Source organism: Drosophila bipectinata, chromosome 3L, assembly GCF_030179905.1.
Source record: "Drosophila bipectinata strain 14024-0381.07 chromosome 3L, DbipHiC1v2, whole genome shotgun sequence".
Lineage (NCBI taxonomy): Eukaryota > Metazoa > Arthropoda > Insecta > Diptera > Drosophilidae > Drosophila > Drosophila bipectinata.
Window position 1 is genome coordinate 25,605,248 of NC_091738.1, and position 20,054 is coordinate 25,625,301.

At 43.7% G+C, this 20,054-nt stretch overlaps 1 protein-coding gene across 9 annotated transcripts in view; it reads left to right on the forward strand.

Annotated features, from left to right (window-relative positions):
- Positions 1-20,054, forward strand: part of nAChRalpha4 (nicotinic acetylcholine receptor alpha4) — a 270,245-nt gene that overhangs the window by 230,564 nt on the left and 19,627 nt on the right. For 8 of the 9 annotated variants that reach the window (XM_070279509.1, XM_070279508.1, XM_070279511.1 and 5 more), the window contains one exon: positions 8,328-8,439. In XM_070279509.1, the coding sequence (XP_070135610.1) occupies positions 8,328-8,439 (112 nt within the window). Of the gene's footprint in view, positions 1-8,327; positions 8,440-20,054 lie in introns of those variants that run through there. The other variant, XM_070279515.1, reaches the window with a different exon arrangement.

Below are 20,054 nucleotides of genomic sequence, written 5' to 3' on the forward strand. Positions count from 1 at the left end.
AAATAGTCAAAGTTTTCTCGTTCTGCTATTACAAACTCTACTAATACCGTCTAATATATACCGATCAAATACCGTCAATACATCTACAGATGAGCTCTGAATCTGAATGCTCACTTTATTTCACCTCTTCAACATTCTTAAATGAGACCATGAACGCAATTTTAAGTTTTTCTAATTTGATGCGAATTCTCTTTGCCTCAATTCGCAGAACCGGTTTCTCTGTACTGTAATTTTCAATAATTTTTAAAACTGTAATTGTATCTTTATCCCAGGAATGTTTTAGACATTTACAGGCATCTGCTCTAGCCGACCAACGACTGAGGTTGACTTTTTAAGTATTTTTCCTCTTCCAATCTCATTAGTTAATTTTTTTCAACGTTCAGTTGACTTCACGAAAAAAGTATGTACCTCCTTTAGCAACACAAAAAAGTAGCAGGCTTCTGTATAAGACTCAGCGGCCGAGGTTCCTACCAAATTCAATGAATGAGCTGCACAAGGAACAATCATAGCGAATTTTACTTGTTCTTGAATTTTGGCTTGTAAGCCATTGTTAACCATAATTCTGTATATTTACTTGCCGTACCCGGACGTGTTTCTTCGATCGCTCTTGCCAGTTTGGAATTATCTTCGATTTTGAACTCAAGTTTTCTTCTTTCGCGACAAGTAGAAATATAACGATTAATTTTTAAAAATAAATTCGACTTAATAAGTTCATTGAACTATTTATTTCCTATTTATACATTTAATCGTTTAAAGTTATCTCTGTTGCACTTTAACTATATTTTCCAACATAAGTCTCTCCGAGCTGTACTCCCTGGACGTAACCCGTTACATCATAGTTACTGTGGAGTTTGTTGTTCTTCACGACGCCAAGCCTTCGTTGCACATTTCTTTTGTAACGTCGTCTCTTACATCCGATCTGATCGCCCACTCTCGGCTACAGAGTGCTTCTGAGAGCCTAAATTCCTTACACGCTATTACAGCGGCCTGCAATCCGTCAAAAATGAGTTTTATTTGCACAGCAAAAAAATATGAATTTGGTGACGGATAAGTGACCTTATCAACAAGAAAATTGGCCAGACGTGGTCTTGCATCGCTTGCAGAGAAATTGAGTTAGAGATGCGGACTTTTATGAAACAGACGAGAAATGGTTTCCTAGATGTTCGAAAACAATTCTCAGCCCTTAATGAGCAATTCCTCGCTCTTGAAACTCAATTCCTTTGGCTAAAGTTGTTAAGCGAATCCCCCAGACGAAAAATTCCGAACAACAACCTGCTGACTGCTAAATTATTGAATACCCCTACATCCCATGCTGTACAAGTCGATGAATTTTCAACACCAAACATTTTACCGTCGCCTACTTGTCTACCTACTTATGCTGATCCTTCAGGGCACTCTAATTTTTATCCCTTGCAAGAAGCGTTCAGTGTACCGAGTACAAATCCCGAGCCTCCTATCATCTGGGAGCCTCTATCGATGGACATCGTTGGACAACCTCCATCGTTGGACAACCTACCCTCTTCTCTTGCTGTGATGTCTCCAAGGCCTCTGATTGGTGTGGCGCCTGAAGTTAGATCTTCTGTTCTTTCGCTGAGGGCGGTTGCTCCTCGTAAGGCCATATTTGTCTCTCGCCTTATGCCGGATGCTTCTGTTGATGATGTCAGGAGTCACCTGTTAAACCATCTTAAGGAAGCTCTTAATGAAATAGCTGTTTTTAAGTTTAACTTTTAACATAAGCGTTCTATTTCTTCTTTTAAAATAGTCCTACCAGATTCCTACCTTGAAAAAGCACTAGATCCTGTAGCTTGGCCTGAGCACAGTATCATTCATGAATTTCTAGCTAAAGACGCTCAGAATCCTAGTCCTGCAGAAACGGCTTCATAAAACGAAATAACATTGTATTTTCCTGCTGCTATCAAAACGTTAGAAGTATTCTGGGTAAGCTGAGCCCATTTTTTACAAAGAGTGCTTCTTTTGATTTTGATGCTATCGTGCTTACTGAAACTTGGCTTAACTCCTCTGTCTCTGATTATGCAATTCTTGTTATCAAATTCATGGTGTTTCGATTGGATCGTCCAACTTTTGCATGTGGTGTCTTCATTGCTTCAGTGATTCGGTCCCCGCCGCTATCGCTTCCTGAAGACTTTCACCATCCTACACTATTAGCATCGGTATTAATTGATGTGCCTCACAATGAAGCTGGCTTTAATGTTCAACCTCGTTTAAAATGCTTCACAAAGACTGATTTTATGTCCCTATGGAATCATTTTGCTAAAATCGATTGGAATGTTCTTTCGTCTATAAACACAATTGAAGCAGCTACGGACTCGTTTTACGAAATAATTCATAATGCCTTGAACAAATTTTTTCCTGAAGTCCCATTATCATTGTCTACAAAACCACCTTGGTATTATAAACACCTTTCTCGTCTTAAGAACAGGAAATCTAAAGCTTACAGAAAGTTTCTTAAGTCAGGATCGATGTGCCATCAGTCAAACTTTCTGTATATTCGCAACCAGTTTATTATTCTCAACGATCAACTTTATAAGTAGTATATAATGAATTGTAAGGTAAACTTTTGTAATGATCAAAGCTCCTTCTATTCTTTTGTCAATATACAACGTAAATCAAATCTTTTTCCTCCTTCTCTATCCTATAAAAATATTTCACATTCTTCTGAGCTAGGTATTGCTTTTGCTAACCTATCTGCGATTCCCAAACTGCTTGAGAAACTGGTTACGTTCCCACTCCAACATTTTTGTAAAAGCATTATTTCCACTTCACAGCGATGCACAGTTTTATCAAGCACCACAACTAACCTTCTTGAATTCTCTTCGATTATCCACATAAGTTTTCTGAGCTGCATGCAAACTGATGTGGTATACACTGACTTTAGCAAAGCTTTTAATTCTGTGAACCACCATCTCCTCTTTCATAAGCTGTGTCTTATGGGGTTTTCTCCACAAATAGTACAGTGATTGACCTCCTATCTATCGAACCGCACGCAGCGTGTTTTGTTTAAAAACAGTACATCACAGGTTATAAACGTTTCATCTGGTGTCCCACAAGGTAGTAACTTTGGACCTCTTCTGTTTGTTCTTTTTTTTAACGATTTAACTAGTGTTGTAAACTATGCTACTACAATATTGCACTCGCTGCGCTGCAGATGAGAGAATCTATTAAATGAAAATAAGAATAGATGAGAATCTATTACTCATCACGCGATAATATATGTAGGTTTCGATAGGAATGAGTTTCTAACGGGATTTATGTAAAGTACTTATAAAAAAACATGAGAAAATCAGTGGACGCGTTTCACTTTTATCCTCTTAAATCGAGTCACCGTTCTCTGAAATCTGCCGCCTCTAGGACGCTGCCGCCCCTAGGCCGCGGCCTATGCGGCCTATTTATAAATCCAGAACTGGACAGTGGGTACAACCAGGAGGCATATTTTAAGGGGTTATATACCTTTTTTATTTTCAAAACATCCAAAATTTGTTTATTGCTTTATCTTAAAGAACAACTCCTTAAGGGGTTATATACAGTTGTACCGCGCAAAAATATGGATTTTTATCGATTTTTTTTTGACACCATAGAAAATATTTATGAAAAATGTTTTAACGATGTTGTTTAGTACATGTTTCTGGGTACTTAATTAAATTTTTTCATAAAAAAATATTACATAACAAAAATGTTAAAGCCGAATTCCCGGATCGTCTTTTTTCGATGGTGTCTTGCGGTGGACATGATTTCTCGAAAACGGTTCATCCGAAATCCAAAATTCAAAAAAGTTTAGTTAGTATATTGTCTAGTCGGTGAACGAGGGATTTTTAAAAGTTTTGATTAAAAATTAAAAATGGCGACGTTTTTAACAAAAAATGTACTCTTTCAATGTATAAGATTTTCGTTTTTTGTGCTTTAAAAAGGGAGTTTTCAAAAAAATTGAAAATCCCTCGTTCACGGACTAGCTAATATCATAATAAATAAGTGGTCAAAATTTGGTTGATCGGATTAGTAGTTTTTTAGTAATCGTGTCCACCGCAAAGGTAATTTCCCAAAAAAAAGATTCTGAGATAATCGCGTTTAAAGATTCAAGTTTGTTCAAGTTTTATATGCAGATAGTGCGCTATAAATAGCTACAGCTTCGGTTCTAATGCTTCGATCGTTATAAATTTTTGTGAGAGTATTCCCAATAGAATATAGTTAAAGAATATGCAATACAAAAAAATCGATTTTTTCATATATCACAACTGTATATAACCCCTTAAGAACGTTTTCCCAAATTTTCATAGAGATTCGAGCAGTAGAAAAAAAGTTACAGCGCTCCTAACCGCGCGCATCGTCGCGTCCTTGAACTGAACTTGAAACTTTAAACGCGAATATCTCGAAATGGCGTTTCTTGAAAAATGACTTTGCGGTGATATGGATTGGCGGAAAACTACTGAACCGATTTACTTTAAATTGTTTTCAGGCACAAACTTTTTTTCACCGAAATTAATTTTTTAGTGAAATTTCTAGAGACCAAAAAGTTTGTTTTTAGCATAAAACGTTTCCATATGCATAAAAAAAAAATTTTAAAAACGATCGTTCATTCCCCGGAATTTCCCGGATAAATATTCCAAAGTGTAATGGGGATGTAAAGAAGTGGAAGCTATTCCACAATTTATTTTCCTGCATGGTTCGTGAAACTTGTATGCGAGCATTAAAGAAAATGCGGTATCTGTGGTAGCGCTATCAGGCTATGCGGAGGGGCTGATACCCCACATTGAGCTAAACGAGGAAACTATTACTATTTATAAACTAGCTGTTTATAACTATATGAAGCTGTATATAACCACCCTAGAAACCCTTGCATCATTGAAGGGACTAGACATCTACGTATTTACATGGGTTGCCTTTTTAGTTGTCTTTCATAGGAAACTCAATAAGAAACTCAGTAGAAGTCCTCCCCTTGCAGACAATGCATGAATTTCTAAGGAAAATTATTAGACTAAGAAAATCAATGCATCCGACAGGCAAGCATCGTGCTATTGTTGCAAAGTGACAACTCTCTTGTTGTATAAATGTAATAAGTTCCGCCATAAAACAGTATTTGAAGACAAAATTGGGTACAAAAACAAAAAATGTGCGTCTTTTTATTTTTAAACCGACCACAAATCGAGGTAGTTCAAAGGAAGAAATTGTTTCAAGTGTGACAAAAATCATCAAACCTTTTACAACTAGAACTTACAAGCCTCCAAGCTTCAGATGTAGGTGTAGTAAGCAATAAAAATTACAACCTTCTTGTCTCAGCAAAGATAGTAGTTTAAACTGATCACGGACAGGCAGGCAGCGAAGTTTCAAGCACTGCTGGATGCAGGATCGCAGATCAATTTAATCACCGAACGACAACATCAATGTTGTCGTTAAAACGTTACAAAAGCAAACATCGAATCAAAGTTATTGGTGGACAACCAAGGATGAACAGAGCAAGAGTGACTGTTATAGTAAAGCCCATCATGGGGATTTTACCAAGCGCATAGAAGCCTTTGTACTTCCGCATATTATAGCTGACCAACTAGCTCAACCACTTTCTCATTGCGAGTAGGATATTGCAATTGCAAATTGTGTGCATAAGCAAATCCCCAGTTCGACAAACTTGGGAGAACTTATCTACTAAGAATCAAAAAAAAAAATGAAGAGACGGCTCAAACAAGCTGACTTTTGCCAAACACTATTCAACCCTACGGGAGTCAAAAGATATTGCTATCAAAAGGTTTCTAGCAATTTAGCAACGCCTGGCTGGTGACGTTCGGAAAGGGTATTCTGACTTCATGGAAGAGTACGAAGTATTGGGATATATGAAACTGGTGCAATTAAGCCATATACCTAGGGATCATTATTTTATTCCTCATCAATGCGTAGTATATGGTCCATTTTGCAAGAAGATAAGTGGGAAATCCTTGAATGATATGTTACATACGGGATCCACAGTTCAGAGCGAGTTTTAGTCGAGGCTGATACGATTCCGGAACAAAGGCAGCCCCATTCCTGGCAACAAAATGACTTAATAAGGTATCAATCCGGTCACGGGAAAACTACCCGCTAGGATCGACAGCACTCGAAAACGACTTCTATGTAACCGATTGTTTGACGAGTGCTAATTCAGTCGCAAAAGCAGTGCGAATCCGGCTTCAAGCATCGAAAATGGAAGTACCTATGGAAGATACTGTGAGCGACGTGAAATTAGGTGAGACATTAGATCAATACAGTGTCAAAACCCTTGGGCTCATTTGGATGTCCAGTCAAGACTAACATAAAAGTTAAAAATCTTCGTGCAATACCTGTGGGAATTAAAAATGGCATGGGGCGACGAACTCCCGTTAGATCTCCAGCCAGAATGGAAAAAGTATCGCTTTGACTTTCAAGCATTCAATAAATTGCGCATCCCAAGACACATACATGGAAAGTTTTCAATCACTCAGGAACTAAACACCTTCGTCAACGCTTCAGAGAAAGCCTATGGAGCAATAAACGAGCAACGTAAAAAATCAAGCAAAGTCTCGGTAAAGCTATTCTAAGTCGAAAGTGGCAGCTACAGCAAAGCAATCATTACCCAGACTGGCGCAGCAGTTTTAGAGGCAGAGCTCACGCACAGAGTCAGGCAAGATTTACGCTTGTCTGTAGACAAAGTTTCGTCATTTTCATTCATTCATTCGTCATTTTGGGTTGGATAAGTGCAGCGGCTTCCACATACCACACTTTTGCAAACACATCGGTCAATCGAATAGCCAAGATTCAATATGTAAGGAAGCAGCAATAGCGCCACGTATGATCCGCTAACAATGCAGTTGTTGTATTGTCCCGAGGAACTGCCAGCAAGCTAACACATAATAACATTTGATTCTGAAGATTTAATAATAGTTTGGAGCAGAAGACATAATATGTCAGCATGGCAGCCGCAAGGGACGCATTTGGAGAAGAATTATAAAACTGAGGCACAGCAACTCGTTCCACAAATAGTAACGGATCACCAACGTGAACGAACAGAGCGCCAACAAAAGCTCTATGCCTAAGCGAATAGAGCCAAGCACGCATCATCTAGAACCGAATCGAACCTTTGAATCGAATTTAACGCAGAATACAAACAGTTAAAGCGATACAAAACAATAGATAAAAAGGGTTCTCTTGTATCGATGGCCCCATCTTCGGATTCGTTGGGTTAATCCGTGTGGGAGGCATATTAGAGCATTCTAATCTAGCTTATGATGCACAACATGCTGTATTGTTTTTACGAGTCATTAAAACGTATCCAGGACCCGATAATTTCGTACGGGTAGTCGACATAAAAACTTCATCTGGAATTTTCAAAAGAAAGAATTTTCCCTGTTTCTAGAAGACATAAAAAGCAAGCTTTCAATGAACGTCACCACGCTGTAGACGAGTGGACGCTGTTTCCACTATCCATGGCCCAGCCTATAAAAGTGAGTAAGTTCAGCAACAAGCCGAAATATTCTATGAAAGTTTTTGAACCACGAGAATGGTGTCTTTAAAGTGGACAATGATAGTCTACTACTATAATTGTTTGGCGTGACATCACAGTGAGAATTTCCTTATCCAGCTGCTCCAAAACCAAACCCTCCATTGTTGTCTCTACCATTAACGTGGTGAGAAAGGGAAGCATAGCTACGAACAATCGCCTTAAATCGTTTGAATAACAGATGACCATTATGAATCAGCAACGAGGAAAGTATCAGGGTGCTCAGCTGCAGCAATCATTTGTGAACCTCACAGCTCAACTGAGTCTACTTGCAAATTGACTACAGCGGGTGCAGCGGGACTCCAGTATGTTAAGTCATAGCATTTAACACTACATTACAAAATAAAAAAAAAACATTGTAAACAATAAAAAAAATATTTGGTCATGAATTACACCACAAAACGCTGACTACACATAACACCAAAAACAGCTTCAGCAAGAGTTGCTGAGTGTCGGAAAGTGAGTGAATAAAATCGTATAAAATATTGTAACGCAATCCACACTTTTAAATTGTTAATTTATCATTTTTATTTTGTGCTATATCTCCATTTATTTACCACCAATTCTTTCAATTTTTACCCATTTAGAAACTTTGCAATTTCTTTCTCCACGTTTATCTTGTTCAAGTGCAACTTGCGGCAACAACCCAGAAATCGGTTTTTGTACCCTTTGCTTAAACTAATCCTTACAGATTAACAAACCAAGTAATGCAAATATTAAAAATTAATAAAACCAGTCTACATTATAGATGTTATATATGTGTCTGAACTTTATTCTAATAAAATTATTATTTATTTGTATGTTTCAGTAAAATGCTTTTAAAGGATACACATGCATGCTTTTATCCCTATTATTCCGCGACGAACATTGATCGACTCGTGATATCGGGATACAGCCAGTCTAAGGAACAATTATCTCAGAGGAAAGTATAAAAAATATTTATTAATTCAAAATTGGCCTTATCATCTATGTTTTACTATAGTACTATTCTATTCTAAAATACACTATTCTATACTAGCCATCAAATGATCATATGACAAACTTAAGAGCAGTAGTCACCGTGCGTAATCTACGAAATTAACGATTTTATATATATTTATATAATATTTTAATTGTTTTTTTAGTGTTTACCAAAACTTATAATCTAATCAAGAAAAATACAAAATTTTAAAATCTCCTTTACAGGAGATTAAAAAAAAAAAATTATAAAATTTGTTGTAAAAAGATGAATCAGAATTGACTCCAACATAATTGGAAAATGCGTATGTTTTTTTTAAATACATTAAAATGTCTTAAATACCTTATGTACCTCATAGTGAAATCTTTAAGCTTCACGGCGCGAGCTAGGAATTCATTTTAGACACATGGTTTCATGGTGAAATTTTATTAGAATTCTTCGTAGATTCCGATTATGGGGGACGATTTTTGCGAAAAAAATTGACCCGCCCTACGATAGAGGCAATGGACCAGTCCAAAATGCTGGACAATCCAGGTCGGTGGAATGGCCACAATCTCACAGCGGGCCATAAAATACCTGGGCCTGATGATTGACACCCGGCTCTCCATCCGAGGGCATCTCGAGTACATCCAGGGCAAGACTGCAGCCAGAAAGCAAGTAAGGGACATGTCTGGTCTACGCCTTACCGACTTCTGTAACGCAACGAACAGGCGTGTTAAGGCGTGCACGCCCAGTTAGGAAACCGATCGGGAACACCCCGGTCACCAGTCAAGAAACTCCCGATCCGGACTCGCCACCGCGTATGCGCGGTGTGTCACCGTTGTAGCGGAGGTGCGACGCACGGTTTTTGACGGCAACTCCCGATCCGGGCTCGCTAGCGCGTATGCGCGGTGTTTCCAGGTGTAGTGGCGGCGTGACAACCACCAGCAAACTCCCCTTCCGGACTCGCGTATGCGCGTGGTTTTCACGGTGTAGTGGAGACGCAACGTTCACCGGCCACCTCCCGATCCGGACTCGCTAGCACGTATGCGTGGTATTTCCAGGTGTAGAGGAGGTGACAGACAGCAGCTAACTCCCGATCCAGACTGGCTAGCGCGTATGCGTGGTGTATTGCTGGTGTAGTGGAGGTGCGGCAGTCCGCGACCAACTTCCGAACCAGACTCGCTAGCGCGTATGCGTGGTGTGTCCTTGCTGCAGCGGAGCGGAAGAGCGACGCCCAGTCTTTGACCAGTCACAGACGGCCCAAGGGTGTGTTCTAAAAGGTAGGAAAGTAAGCGTGCGGCCAGTGAAAGGGCGACATTTAGGGAACCAACGGCAACGTAGCCAGAGGAACAGCAGCGACGACGGAGTAACAGCCGCGATCATAACAACAGGTACGGCCAACCGGATGCGCCGACGACAGAGCAAAGCGAAAACCAGGAGGAGCAGCAAGGAACCGGAGCGGAGCCCATTTTGGGGGCAAGGAGTAATTCATATTGTATTTGGGCAATCGAGTCAAAACATTTAAATTCGGTGGAACAGACTCACAAGCTCTGTGAGCTAGCCGCGGCAAATTGTTGCGAGCGGCTTGTAAATTCGTTCTGAACACCTGAGGCAGAACAGGAGAAAGCTCCTCGTAAGCATTGCCTCGGCGCAAATTTTGTACGCAGCACCCATCTTGGCAGCGGCAATGAATACGCCCAGCTACAGTAGAAGGGTTATTGCAGCGTAGGACTGAGAGCCATAAGGGTAGCGTCCGGTTTCAGAACGGACTACGAGGACGCCATCCTGGTCATGGCCCCGCTGAAAGAGCCCGCTCGAGAACTCAAGGAGCTCAATCAAAGGCTCTAGGACGCAATAGCATCCTTTGTTGCAACGATCATACTGAGGCTCAGGAGCATCGAGTAGGATATGCGGTAGGGTAGAGAGTTAAGGCCAGCGGCATACGAAGCAATGTCTAGCCCGTACTCAAGACTCCCATAAAACCAACAAAAAAAAATACACACAAAACACTATAACCAATTCAACATTCCATGAAATTTCAACAAAGAAAACCATTAAAAGAACTCCTCTGAAATCACATTCACCAGAAGGAGCAAGACGACATCGAGGTCATGGATACCGACATCGCAGTTACCACACCAATATCACCAAACTCATCTCAAATTACACAGGAGCTAACATAAAGAATGGTCTTCAAAGATAAGTCAAACTCACTCTCTACTCACTTTGAACGGTCCAAATTAAATATCAAATCTTCACCCAAAAACAAACACACCAATACACTAATTTGCAAGTAAACACCACATTTATACGTGTTGGACCTCTATGAAGGTCGGGGGGTGGAATCCTCATTTCGGAAACTCCCAACTTGCTTTTGAAGAGGTGAAATTAGAAGAATTTGGGGATTTAGAATTTGTTTGCATTAAAATCATTCTGTCTGGTAAAACTGGAGCAAGATTCTGACGAATCTCTAAATAGACTCCCATACTAGTCTCACATCAACAGTCCTGTTTACCAGGGTCGCCTTATCAGGTGCACGAATTGATCGTCCACCCCTAGTCTCGTCAGCGCGTTGGTTATTGAACTTGGCAGGATGTTGTTAAACGCACCTTCTATGTCTAGAAAAGCAATAAGCGCAATAAGTAATCTCTTGGAGAGCCGTTTCTACAAACATGGACATGGAGAAATAATCGAAGAGCAAAGGTGTTGAAAATGAGGAGTAATTTCATTTTCAAGTAACTTTAAAACCTAGCGGTGCCTTTGTAGTTTGCAGCATCGGACTTTTTCCACTTTTTATGCAATTATGAAAGATTCCTTCCACATAAGGGAAAAAATCGAGGTTTCCAAATATAAGAAGCGAAAAAATGGGTTTAACCCTTAGAAGATCTCATAATAAATTTTACTCGGAGAAAGACGGAAAGAAAACAAGATTTGCTGATTGAATGTTGCATGCGTAAGGCTGATCATTCATTTTAGGCAGTTGTTGTTTGTAAGTTTTTTGTCAAATAAAACGTTAGAAAAAAAGGCAAATATAAATTTTGAGTAAACTGAATCCGGCAGCGGCGAACAATCAGCCATTCAGCGTCATAACATTCAGCGTCATGCACGGCAAAATTTGACAGATCTAGCAGATATCTTGAAAAATCTGCATGCATGTTTTTTATATTGAACTAAAGGTCTGTTTTAAGTAATTTTTTTATTTCGTGAGACACCTTGTCTATGGCATGAGTCAAAAAATGAAAATTTATTTAAGGTATTATAAAATTTTAATTTTATTTAATTATTGTTAATTTAATTAAATTTTTTAGGTTTCATTTATATTTGTGCATACCAGAATATCGGACCAATCAAATTTATCGATTAGGATATTAAGTTTGTGAAAATTTGCCAAAGGCAACCAGAAAATCTTATTTGCCACGCAAGGAAACTTCTGATCAATACCAAAAATTGGTTTCGATTGAATGCCAGTATGTGGGCGGTTCAGACGAAGGGGGTATATATGAAACGGACAAAATGACTTTAATGCAAATTGTTTAAGTGGGGGGCCGTTGTGCCGCTCAGTTTTGCATAAGAGCGTTTTCGCGCTAAAGAGCGCACCCGCGCTGAAGAGCGCATCCGCACTCGCCCCTCTGTGCACTCTCTCTCGCTCGTCGGCCGTCGTCGATCGTCCGTTTATTGTTCTAGTTAAGTTTTAATCTCTTGCAGGCAGCAAATAAAGCTGGAAGCGTTTCTGAATTCAACCACGACGCCCCCGACTTCTTTTCTTATTTCGCCACTTCTGGAATCTTTTGCGGCTGCAACGCCCCCTACATCATTTTGGTCCTTCGAGCCGGATATTTCTTTGATATTTACTTCCAAAAGTTCCCGGCATTGTTCCGGCAAAAGATAATTACGACATTTTCTCGGTCTCGGTCTCTCTGCCGGTCTTCAGCAGTGGTCCGAACATTAAATGTTGTTCACACTGCTGCAAGATTGTTTTTCCCTCCGTGTCAACTCCAAGTCCGAGTTTTCCGACACAACAGTTTGAGATTTTCTACTCTTCTTCGTCTTCAAATTTTGCAAATTTTTCCATCCGTCTCCGTTTTGTGTGCTGCCCATATTCCATGCCGTTTTCGACCTCTCCGTTATCCATCCGCTTGCCAACGGTCGAGGCATATGTGCATCCACATACATACTGATACACATACACATTTTTTTGGTGCAACAGTGAAATTGTGTGGTGACAAAAAAAAAGGCATAATTAATATTGGCCAGCCGGTGTGAATTAGTTCCGGAATTTCCAAATTCACCGAACAGTCCGCCGCTGTCGTAATATTTGTTTTTTTTTCTTCCCCAATCAGTGTCATTTTTTACACCATACAGTCCACTTATCAACGCTCCACTATGCGAACATATACCCCACATGCCCTTACATACATCCGTACTTGCATGCATGTTGCAAATATTTTCTGCCTCCAATATCAGGAAATATATAACCTTAATATATATCTTAATAAAGATAAAGATAAAAAAAAAAATTTTAATTTTCTAAAACCAACAATTATAAACCGCCATTCCGCCATAAATTCTCAATCTAGCCGCCGTAGTAGCCGTGTTGTGTTTTTTTTAATGCGCTGTTTTTTTTTCTTTGGGTTACGTACAGGGTGCCGACGGCATAACCGGCTGCGTAATAACTTCATAACTTCAAAAAAAGGAAATCAATTAATTTTAAATTTATATATTTATAATTATAACCACCCCAATTTATTTAATTATTATTTTCCGTTCGAGTGAATTACCAGTTTTTTTTAATTCACCTTTCCGGCCACTCAATAATTAAAGTCGAAAAATTATTAATAATTTAATTATCAACCTTATGTCCGAATAGAGGCTCGGATTCAATTCCACCTTTCCGGCTCCGTGATAATTAAACTCAATTAATTAAAGATTAAGGTTTCAACTCCACCTTTCTGGCTCCATAATAATTAAATCCGACAATTAGTCAAAACTTAATTATTATTATTATTATTTTATTATTATTATTTATTATTATTAATTATTATTATTTTTATTTTTGTGTTAAATACAAGGCAAAGTCAATTCCAGCTTTCCGGCCCTGAAAGTTCGGAAATAGTTAAGAATTTTATATCTACGTACGAACCAAACTTGTATAAATATACATATATAGATCGTCATGAATTTTTTTCGAACGAGCACGAAGTTCTCTTTCTACATACGAATTGTGCCGCACACACATCACACATTTCTTTCCTTTCGACATCGGCGCCACTAGTTCCCACTTGCTCCTTGTAATCGCATTTCATCCGCGATCTCACCATCTTATCTAATTAGTGTGACCGGGCACCACTTCGTATGAGGCACCTGTTGCGCAAGTCAGTCGACAAGCGCTGACCAGCGAATTGGACTCTGAGCGAATTGGTCGGCGCATCTCCGCGGACGCCTCTGTTGAAGCCTAAGGCGACTAGTGCCATTCCAAGGGCAAAGAGTGACGAATCCGTCAATACAATCCCCGGCCCTTCACAGAGGCAGACTCGCTCCGTTGCGAAAATGGCTCAAAGTGCGGTCGAAGAGGCGCAGAAAAAGTTCATCGCCACAACAAATAAATTAGGCAATTTGAGGCTAAAATAAATTTAGTGGCTCCGGGTAATTTCCGCCAGGGTCGGGACAAAAGGGCTGCGATCTCTGATCAAGGGAGAACCACCCCATTCGCTTATGTCCACGTTTCCTAAAGATGGACGTTAATGGGCGCTCTGACTATATTAAGAGGAAGCAGTTATGTTGAAACTGTTTTGCCCGAGGGCACCAGCAACGAGACTGCACGAGCGCTCATACCTGCTTCACATGTCAAAGCCGACACTACACCCTCCTGCACCGTGGCAATCCGTTCGCCACCGCTCCAAGTCCGCCTATGCCAGCAAGGGCTCGACCCGCACAGACTGCCAGAAGCACAAACGGCTCAGAGGACCAGTCGGATGTGCAGGTGTGTTTCGCTTCCGGGTCAGGAGCCGTCCTACTGAGCACGGCCCTTATCAACGTGTGCCATTTGGGGTGCAGCTTCCAAGCACGAGCACTGATAGACTCAGGGTCCGAAGCGACTTTCATAACGGAACGACTGTTCAACCTTGTCAAGCCTTTCCGGCCTTAATCAGACCATTTCCGCGCAGTCTACTAAATTATGCCATTTCTCCATTCGGTCGCCGTCTAGACCCGGGCTACAATTAATAGGAGCTGGCATTCTTCCGTCCATTCTCCTCGGTAATTCCAAAACTTACATTTGCGGGTCGCTTCTCGGTTAGGAGACCAATTTTGGATGGGTGCTGACAGGCCCATTATCTCCAGCCATCACCCACAGCATGTCCGTTTTTTCCACACGAGTTGCCCGCAGCCTCGGTGACTCACTGGATCAGCTCCTCACCAAATTCTGGGAGGTGGAAGATGTTCCCACACAGATCAGTTCGGAATCGGATTCAGTTTGCGAGCACAATTTTGTGCAGACGACGAGAAGAGACGAATGTGGCAAGTACGTTGTAACGCTCCTCTTACGCGACGCCGAGCAGAAGAGTTCCGAGCTAGCGGCTTCACGGTCCTTTGCTCTCGCTCAGTTCCTACGTAATGAGCAGCGCCTGAAGAGGGATCCACCCCTTAAGGCCCGCTATGACTCTGTAATCCAGGAATACATCGACTTAGGCCACGTCATGCCGTCTTCAAGCCCGAAAGCACGACCATTAAGGTGCGGGTAATCTTAAATGCTTCGATCCCGTCGGCAAACGACCAGTCCGAACAAAATTCGTCGCGGGCCCGGTCTTGCAATCCGACCTGACGATTCAAATCCTAAATCAAATGCAAATCAACGCCGACAGCGAGATGTATCGGCAAATTTGGGTACACCCCAAGCATACTCCGCTCCAACGTATTTTTTTTCGCAATCCCGATGGGGATATCCGCGACTACGAGTTGAAAACGGTCACCTTCGGTGTCAATTGTGCCCCGTTCCTGGCGATCCGTGTGCTGCGACAGCTCGCTGACGACGAAGAGTCGAAGTATCCGCAGGCAAGCCAAGTTATCCGGCAGTTTATGTACGTTGATGACGTTCTCGCGGGGGCCGACTCCAAAACCGAAGCCCAAGCTGCGGTTCGGGAGCTGAAAGGGGCCCTAGAGTCGGCAGGGTTCCCACTTAGGAAATGGACGTCGAATGGCAAGGCGATCCTGGCCGACATTCCGAGCGACCACCTCCTTCGTGCTGATTTCCTCGACATCGATGCAGAGAGCACGGCCAAGACACTCGGCGTGCGGTGGAAAGCGACGACTGATGAGTTCTTTTTTGTTCCGCCAGAATTGACTTCCGGCTCGTCTTTCACAAAGCGCCAAATCCTCTCCTAAATTGCCAAATTGTTCGATCCAGTAGGTTGGCTCGCTTCTTTCATTGTTCGGGCGAAAATGTTCATGCAAGACATTTGCCTTCTGGATCTAGGGTGGGACAACGCCCTTCCTCAAGATTTCTGTCAGCAATGGGTTGACTTCCTAACGAACTACTCGGTGCTCGATCAGATTCGTGTTCCTCAGTGGGTCGCGTTCTGACCACACCTAAAGTTCGAACACCACCGGTTCTGCGACGCTTCACAGAAGGCATACGGTGCAGCAAATTACGTTCGTGTCGAGATTGGGTCCACGGTAAAAGCTGACTGCAAATACTCGAGTGGCCCCAGTTAAAACGGTGTCGCTCCCTCGGCTAGAACTGCGCGGTGCCTTGTTGTTGTCCGAGATGGCCACCGCCGTTCTGCCAAAGATGCCAGAGGCCGCGTCTGCCCTATACTGTTGGACCGACTCGACTATTGTCCTCGCGTGGCTGCATAAGCCAGCGTGTCAGTGGACAACGTTCGTGGCCAACCGGGTGACCAAGATCACCCAGTTCAATGAGCACATGTCCGCTTCGAGCAGAACCCTGCGGATCTCGCTAGCCGGGGCGTAGCTCTCCAAGATCTTGCGGGTAACCAGTTGTGGTGACTGGGTCCTGACTGGCTGCAAAGGCCTCGCAGCGATTGGCCCACTCAAGGCAATGGTGCCCCCGTGACTGAACTCGAGAAACGAGCAGTCAAGGTCCATGTCGCGAAGGCGCCCCAGAAGATCTTCTTGAACGTTTTTCTACACTCGACAAGGCATTATGAGTCTTTGCCTATGTTTATCGCTTCATCCAGCGCGCGCGGAAGATTCGATCCTCGTTCGAAGAGCACCTGACAGCTTATGAGGTTACGTCGGCTGAACGTCTTCTCGTTTCCGTCACTCAGCGCAGACACTTCGTCTCTCAGATGGGCTGCTTAAGCGAAAAGCGTCCAATATCGGCATCCAGTCCGATTCAAAATCGGAACCCCTTCGTGGATTCGCAAGGCCTTATGAGAGCCTGCGGCCGGGTCACGTCCTCTGAGCTTTTCCAATATGACGAACGGCACCCTATAATCCTTCCGTACGAATGCCATCTGTCACGACTCCTGGTTCAATTTACGCATCGCATCACGCTGCACGGTGGCAATCAGCTGATGATCCGTCTGATCCGGCCCAAATTCTGGATTCCTAGGGGTCGGGTATTCTTGTAAAGTATGTGTCATCCACAAGAAGAAGTTGCAGACGCAACTCATGGGAGAACTACCTAAGGAACGGACGTCCTTCTCGCGCCCATTCACGTACACTGGCGTGGATTATGCCGGTCCTTTCGAGATAAAAAACTATACGGGGAGGACCTTTCTCACCACACAGGGTTATGTGTTGGTGCTTGTGTGCTTCTCTACTAAGGCCATCCATTTAGAGCCTACGTCGGACCTTACAACCGAGAAATTTCTGGAGGCTTTCGCACGGTTCGTGTCCCGGAGAGGATGCCCCAGTCAAGTGCAGTCCGACAACGGGAAGACCTTTGTGGGGGCAGCTGCCCTACTATCCCACGATTTTCTCCAGAGCCTAAAAGGGGCTGTGACCGGTGCCAATAGTCACCAGCAGCTTCTCTGGCATTTTATTCCTCCGGGAGCTCCCCACATGGGGGGCCTGTTGATCTACAAGTCCACCGCCACGCGGAAATACACCTTTGAGGAGCTGGCTACTCTCCTGGCGAAGATCGAGGCGTGCCTGAATTCGCGCCAATGTCCGAAGACCCTGCTGAATTGTTGGCTCTTACACCCGGGCACTTTCTTGTGGGAGGCCCACTTCTCTCCACGGTTGAACCCGAGGTAAAGGGGGATACCACTTCTATCATTAATCGCTGGCAACCCCTGAAGGATCTTCAGCAGCAATTTCGGCTGCGATGGAAGGAAGAGTACTTCAAGGAGCTCCATAAGAGGAATAAGTGGCGAGCCCCTACGAGCCCCCACCGCGTTGGTGATATGGTCGTCATGAAGGAGGACAACCTTCCGTCCAATGAGTGGCGATTAGGCAGGGCTGACGCGGTATATCCAAGATCCGATGGCCATGTCCGCGTGATCGACATCCGCACCGCGCGAGGGCTCGTCAAGCGACCCGTTGCTAAGGTCGTGCTTCTTCCGTTGGAAGCGTCCGCCTTCCCACAACAATTAACATTTCTTCCGATCCAATGTTCCTGTCCATTGTGCTGTCTCGTATCTCTGCCGGTACTTCCAAATAATCATTTACACCGATTCTGATAACGTTATTTGTTCCTTCATCATATTTCCGCCAGTCATAGTAAACACGATGTCGGCACGCCCACGCAACGCCCAGTCACTGGAGAGCAGATGTACTCAAGGTATACAATCCTACCGATGCCGAGTCTGCAATGGGATCTATCCATTGAAGAAGTGTCGGCGCTTCCTACGCCTTAGTGCCGAGAAGCGGTTCCGGGCGGTTCTTTTGAACCGGTATTGCTCGAGCTGACTGGCCCACGAGCACTCCGACGGATCTTGTCGCTGCTGCATCTCGTGGAGAAGCCGCGGGCTCGTCACGGAGCGTGGGAGACAGTACACGGAGTGCCTCAGCTGGCGCACGGCCGTCGTCCGCCAACTCCCGGCGCGGTTCGGTTGCTTCTCGGCCTTCGTTCGCCAGTTTCCGGCACTCGAGCTGACTGGCCTACGAGCACTCCGACGGATCTTGTCGGCGTGGGGACGGCTGTAAGACGTGTGGTCAGGATCACCACACGCTGCTGCACCTCGTGGAGAAGCCGCGGGCTCGGCTCAAGGCACGTCAAGAGGAGCACCGGTCACGGAGCGAGGGAGACAGTACACGGAGTGCCTCAGCTGGCGCTCGGCCGTCGTCCGCCAACTCCCGGCGCGGTTCGGTTGCTTCTCGGCCTTCGTTCGCCAGTTTCCGGCACTCACAAGCCGATCCACGGCCATCGACTTCCCGGCGCTCGATGTGTCCGGAGCCAGTCATCAGCCGTAACGACGAGGGAGCTGTTGCAACCCGAGTGATTGCAAGGGGGGCGGGATGTTTAGGTGAGGGGCCGTTGTGCCGCTCAGCTGTGCATAAGGGGGCACCCGCGCTGATGAGCGCCTCCGAACTCGCCCCTCTGTGCACTCTCTCTCGCTCGTCGGCCGTCGTCGATCGTCCGTTTATTGTTCTAGTTAAGTTTTAATCTCTTGTAAGCTGCGAATAAAGCTGGAAGCGTTTCTGAATTCAACCACAACGCCCCCGACTTCTTATCTTATTTCGCCACTTCTGGAATCTTTTGCGGCAGAAACGCCGCCCTACATCACAAATAAATTTTAAATTACCAAACTCTTGTTGTTTAGGTGAGGGGCCGTGGTGCCACTCACCTGAAGAGCGCATCCGCGCTGAAGAGCGCACCCGCGCTAAAGAGCGCACCCGCGCTGAAGAGCGCACCCGCGCTGAAGAGCGCGTCCACACTCGCCCCTCTGTGCCTCTCTTCTCGCTCGTTGGCTGTCGGCGATCTCTTTTTTTTTCCACTAGTTTTAAGTTTCAATCTCATGTAAGCAGCCGAATAAAGCTGAACGCGTGCTTTACACTAAACCTAAAGACGCCCCCGACTTTCCACTTTTCAACCCCGTTCTGGAATCTTTTTGAGGAACCAACGCCCCCCTACACATTTTGGTCCTTCGAGCCGGATCCCAGGATATTCAGGATATTTTTGGATCCACCAGCAGTCCAGGCATTGTTCCGCCCAAAAAGATAAGTACGAAATTTTTTCCGTCTCCGTCTCTCTGCCGGTCTTCCGCAGTGGTCCGAACATAAAATTTCGTTCACACTGCTGCAAGATTGTTTTTCCCTCCGTGTCAACTCCAAGTCCGAGTTTTCCGACACCACGGCAGCTTGAGACTTTTCTGAGACAAAAAAATTACAAAAAAATTTTCCATCCATCTCCGTTGTGTGTGCCTCGCCATATTCCTCGCCGTTTTTGGCCTTCCCGTTATCCGTTCGCGCGCCAACGGTCGAGGAATATGTACATACATGCATACACACATACATTGTGTTTGGTGCAATTAATCCGCAAAAAAAAATCGGCAAGTGAACGGTGAAAGAGTGTGGTGAAGAAAAAAAAATATATAAAAATAAAAGGGCATAATTAATATTGGCCAGCCGGTGTGAAGTGGTTCCGGGAATCTCCAAGTTCACCGAACAGTCCGCCGCTGTCGTAATATT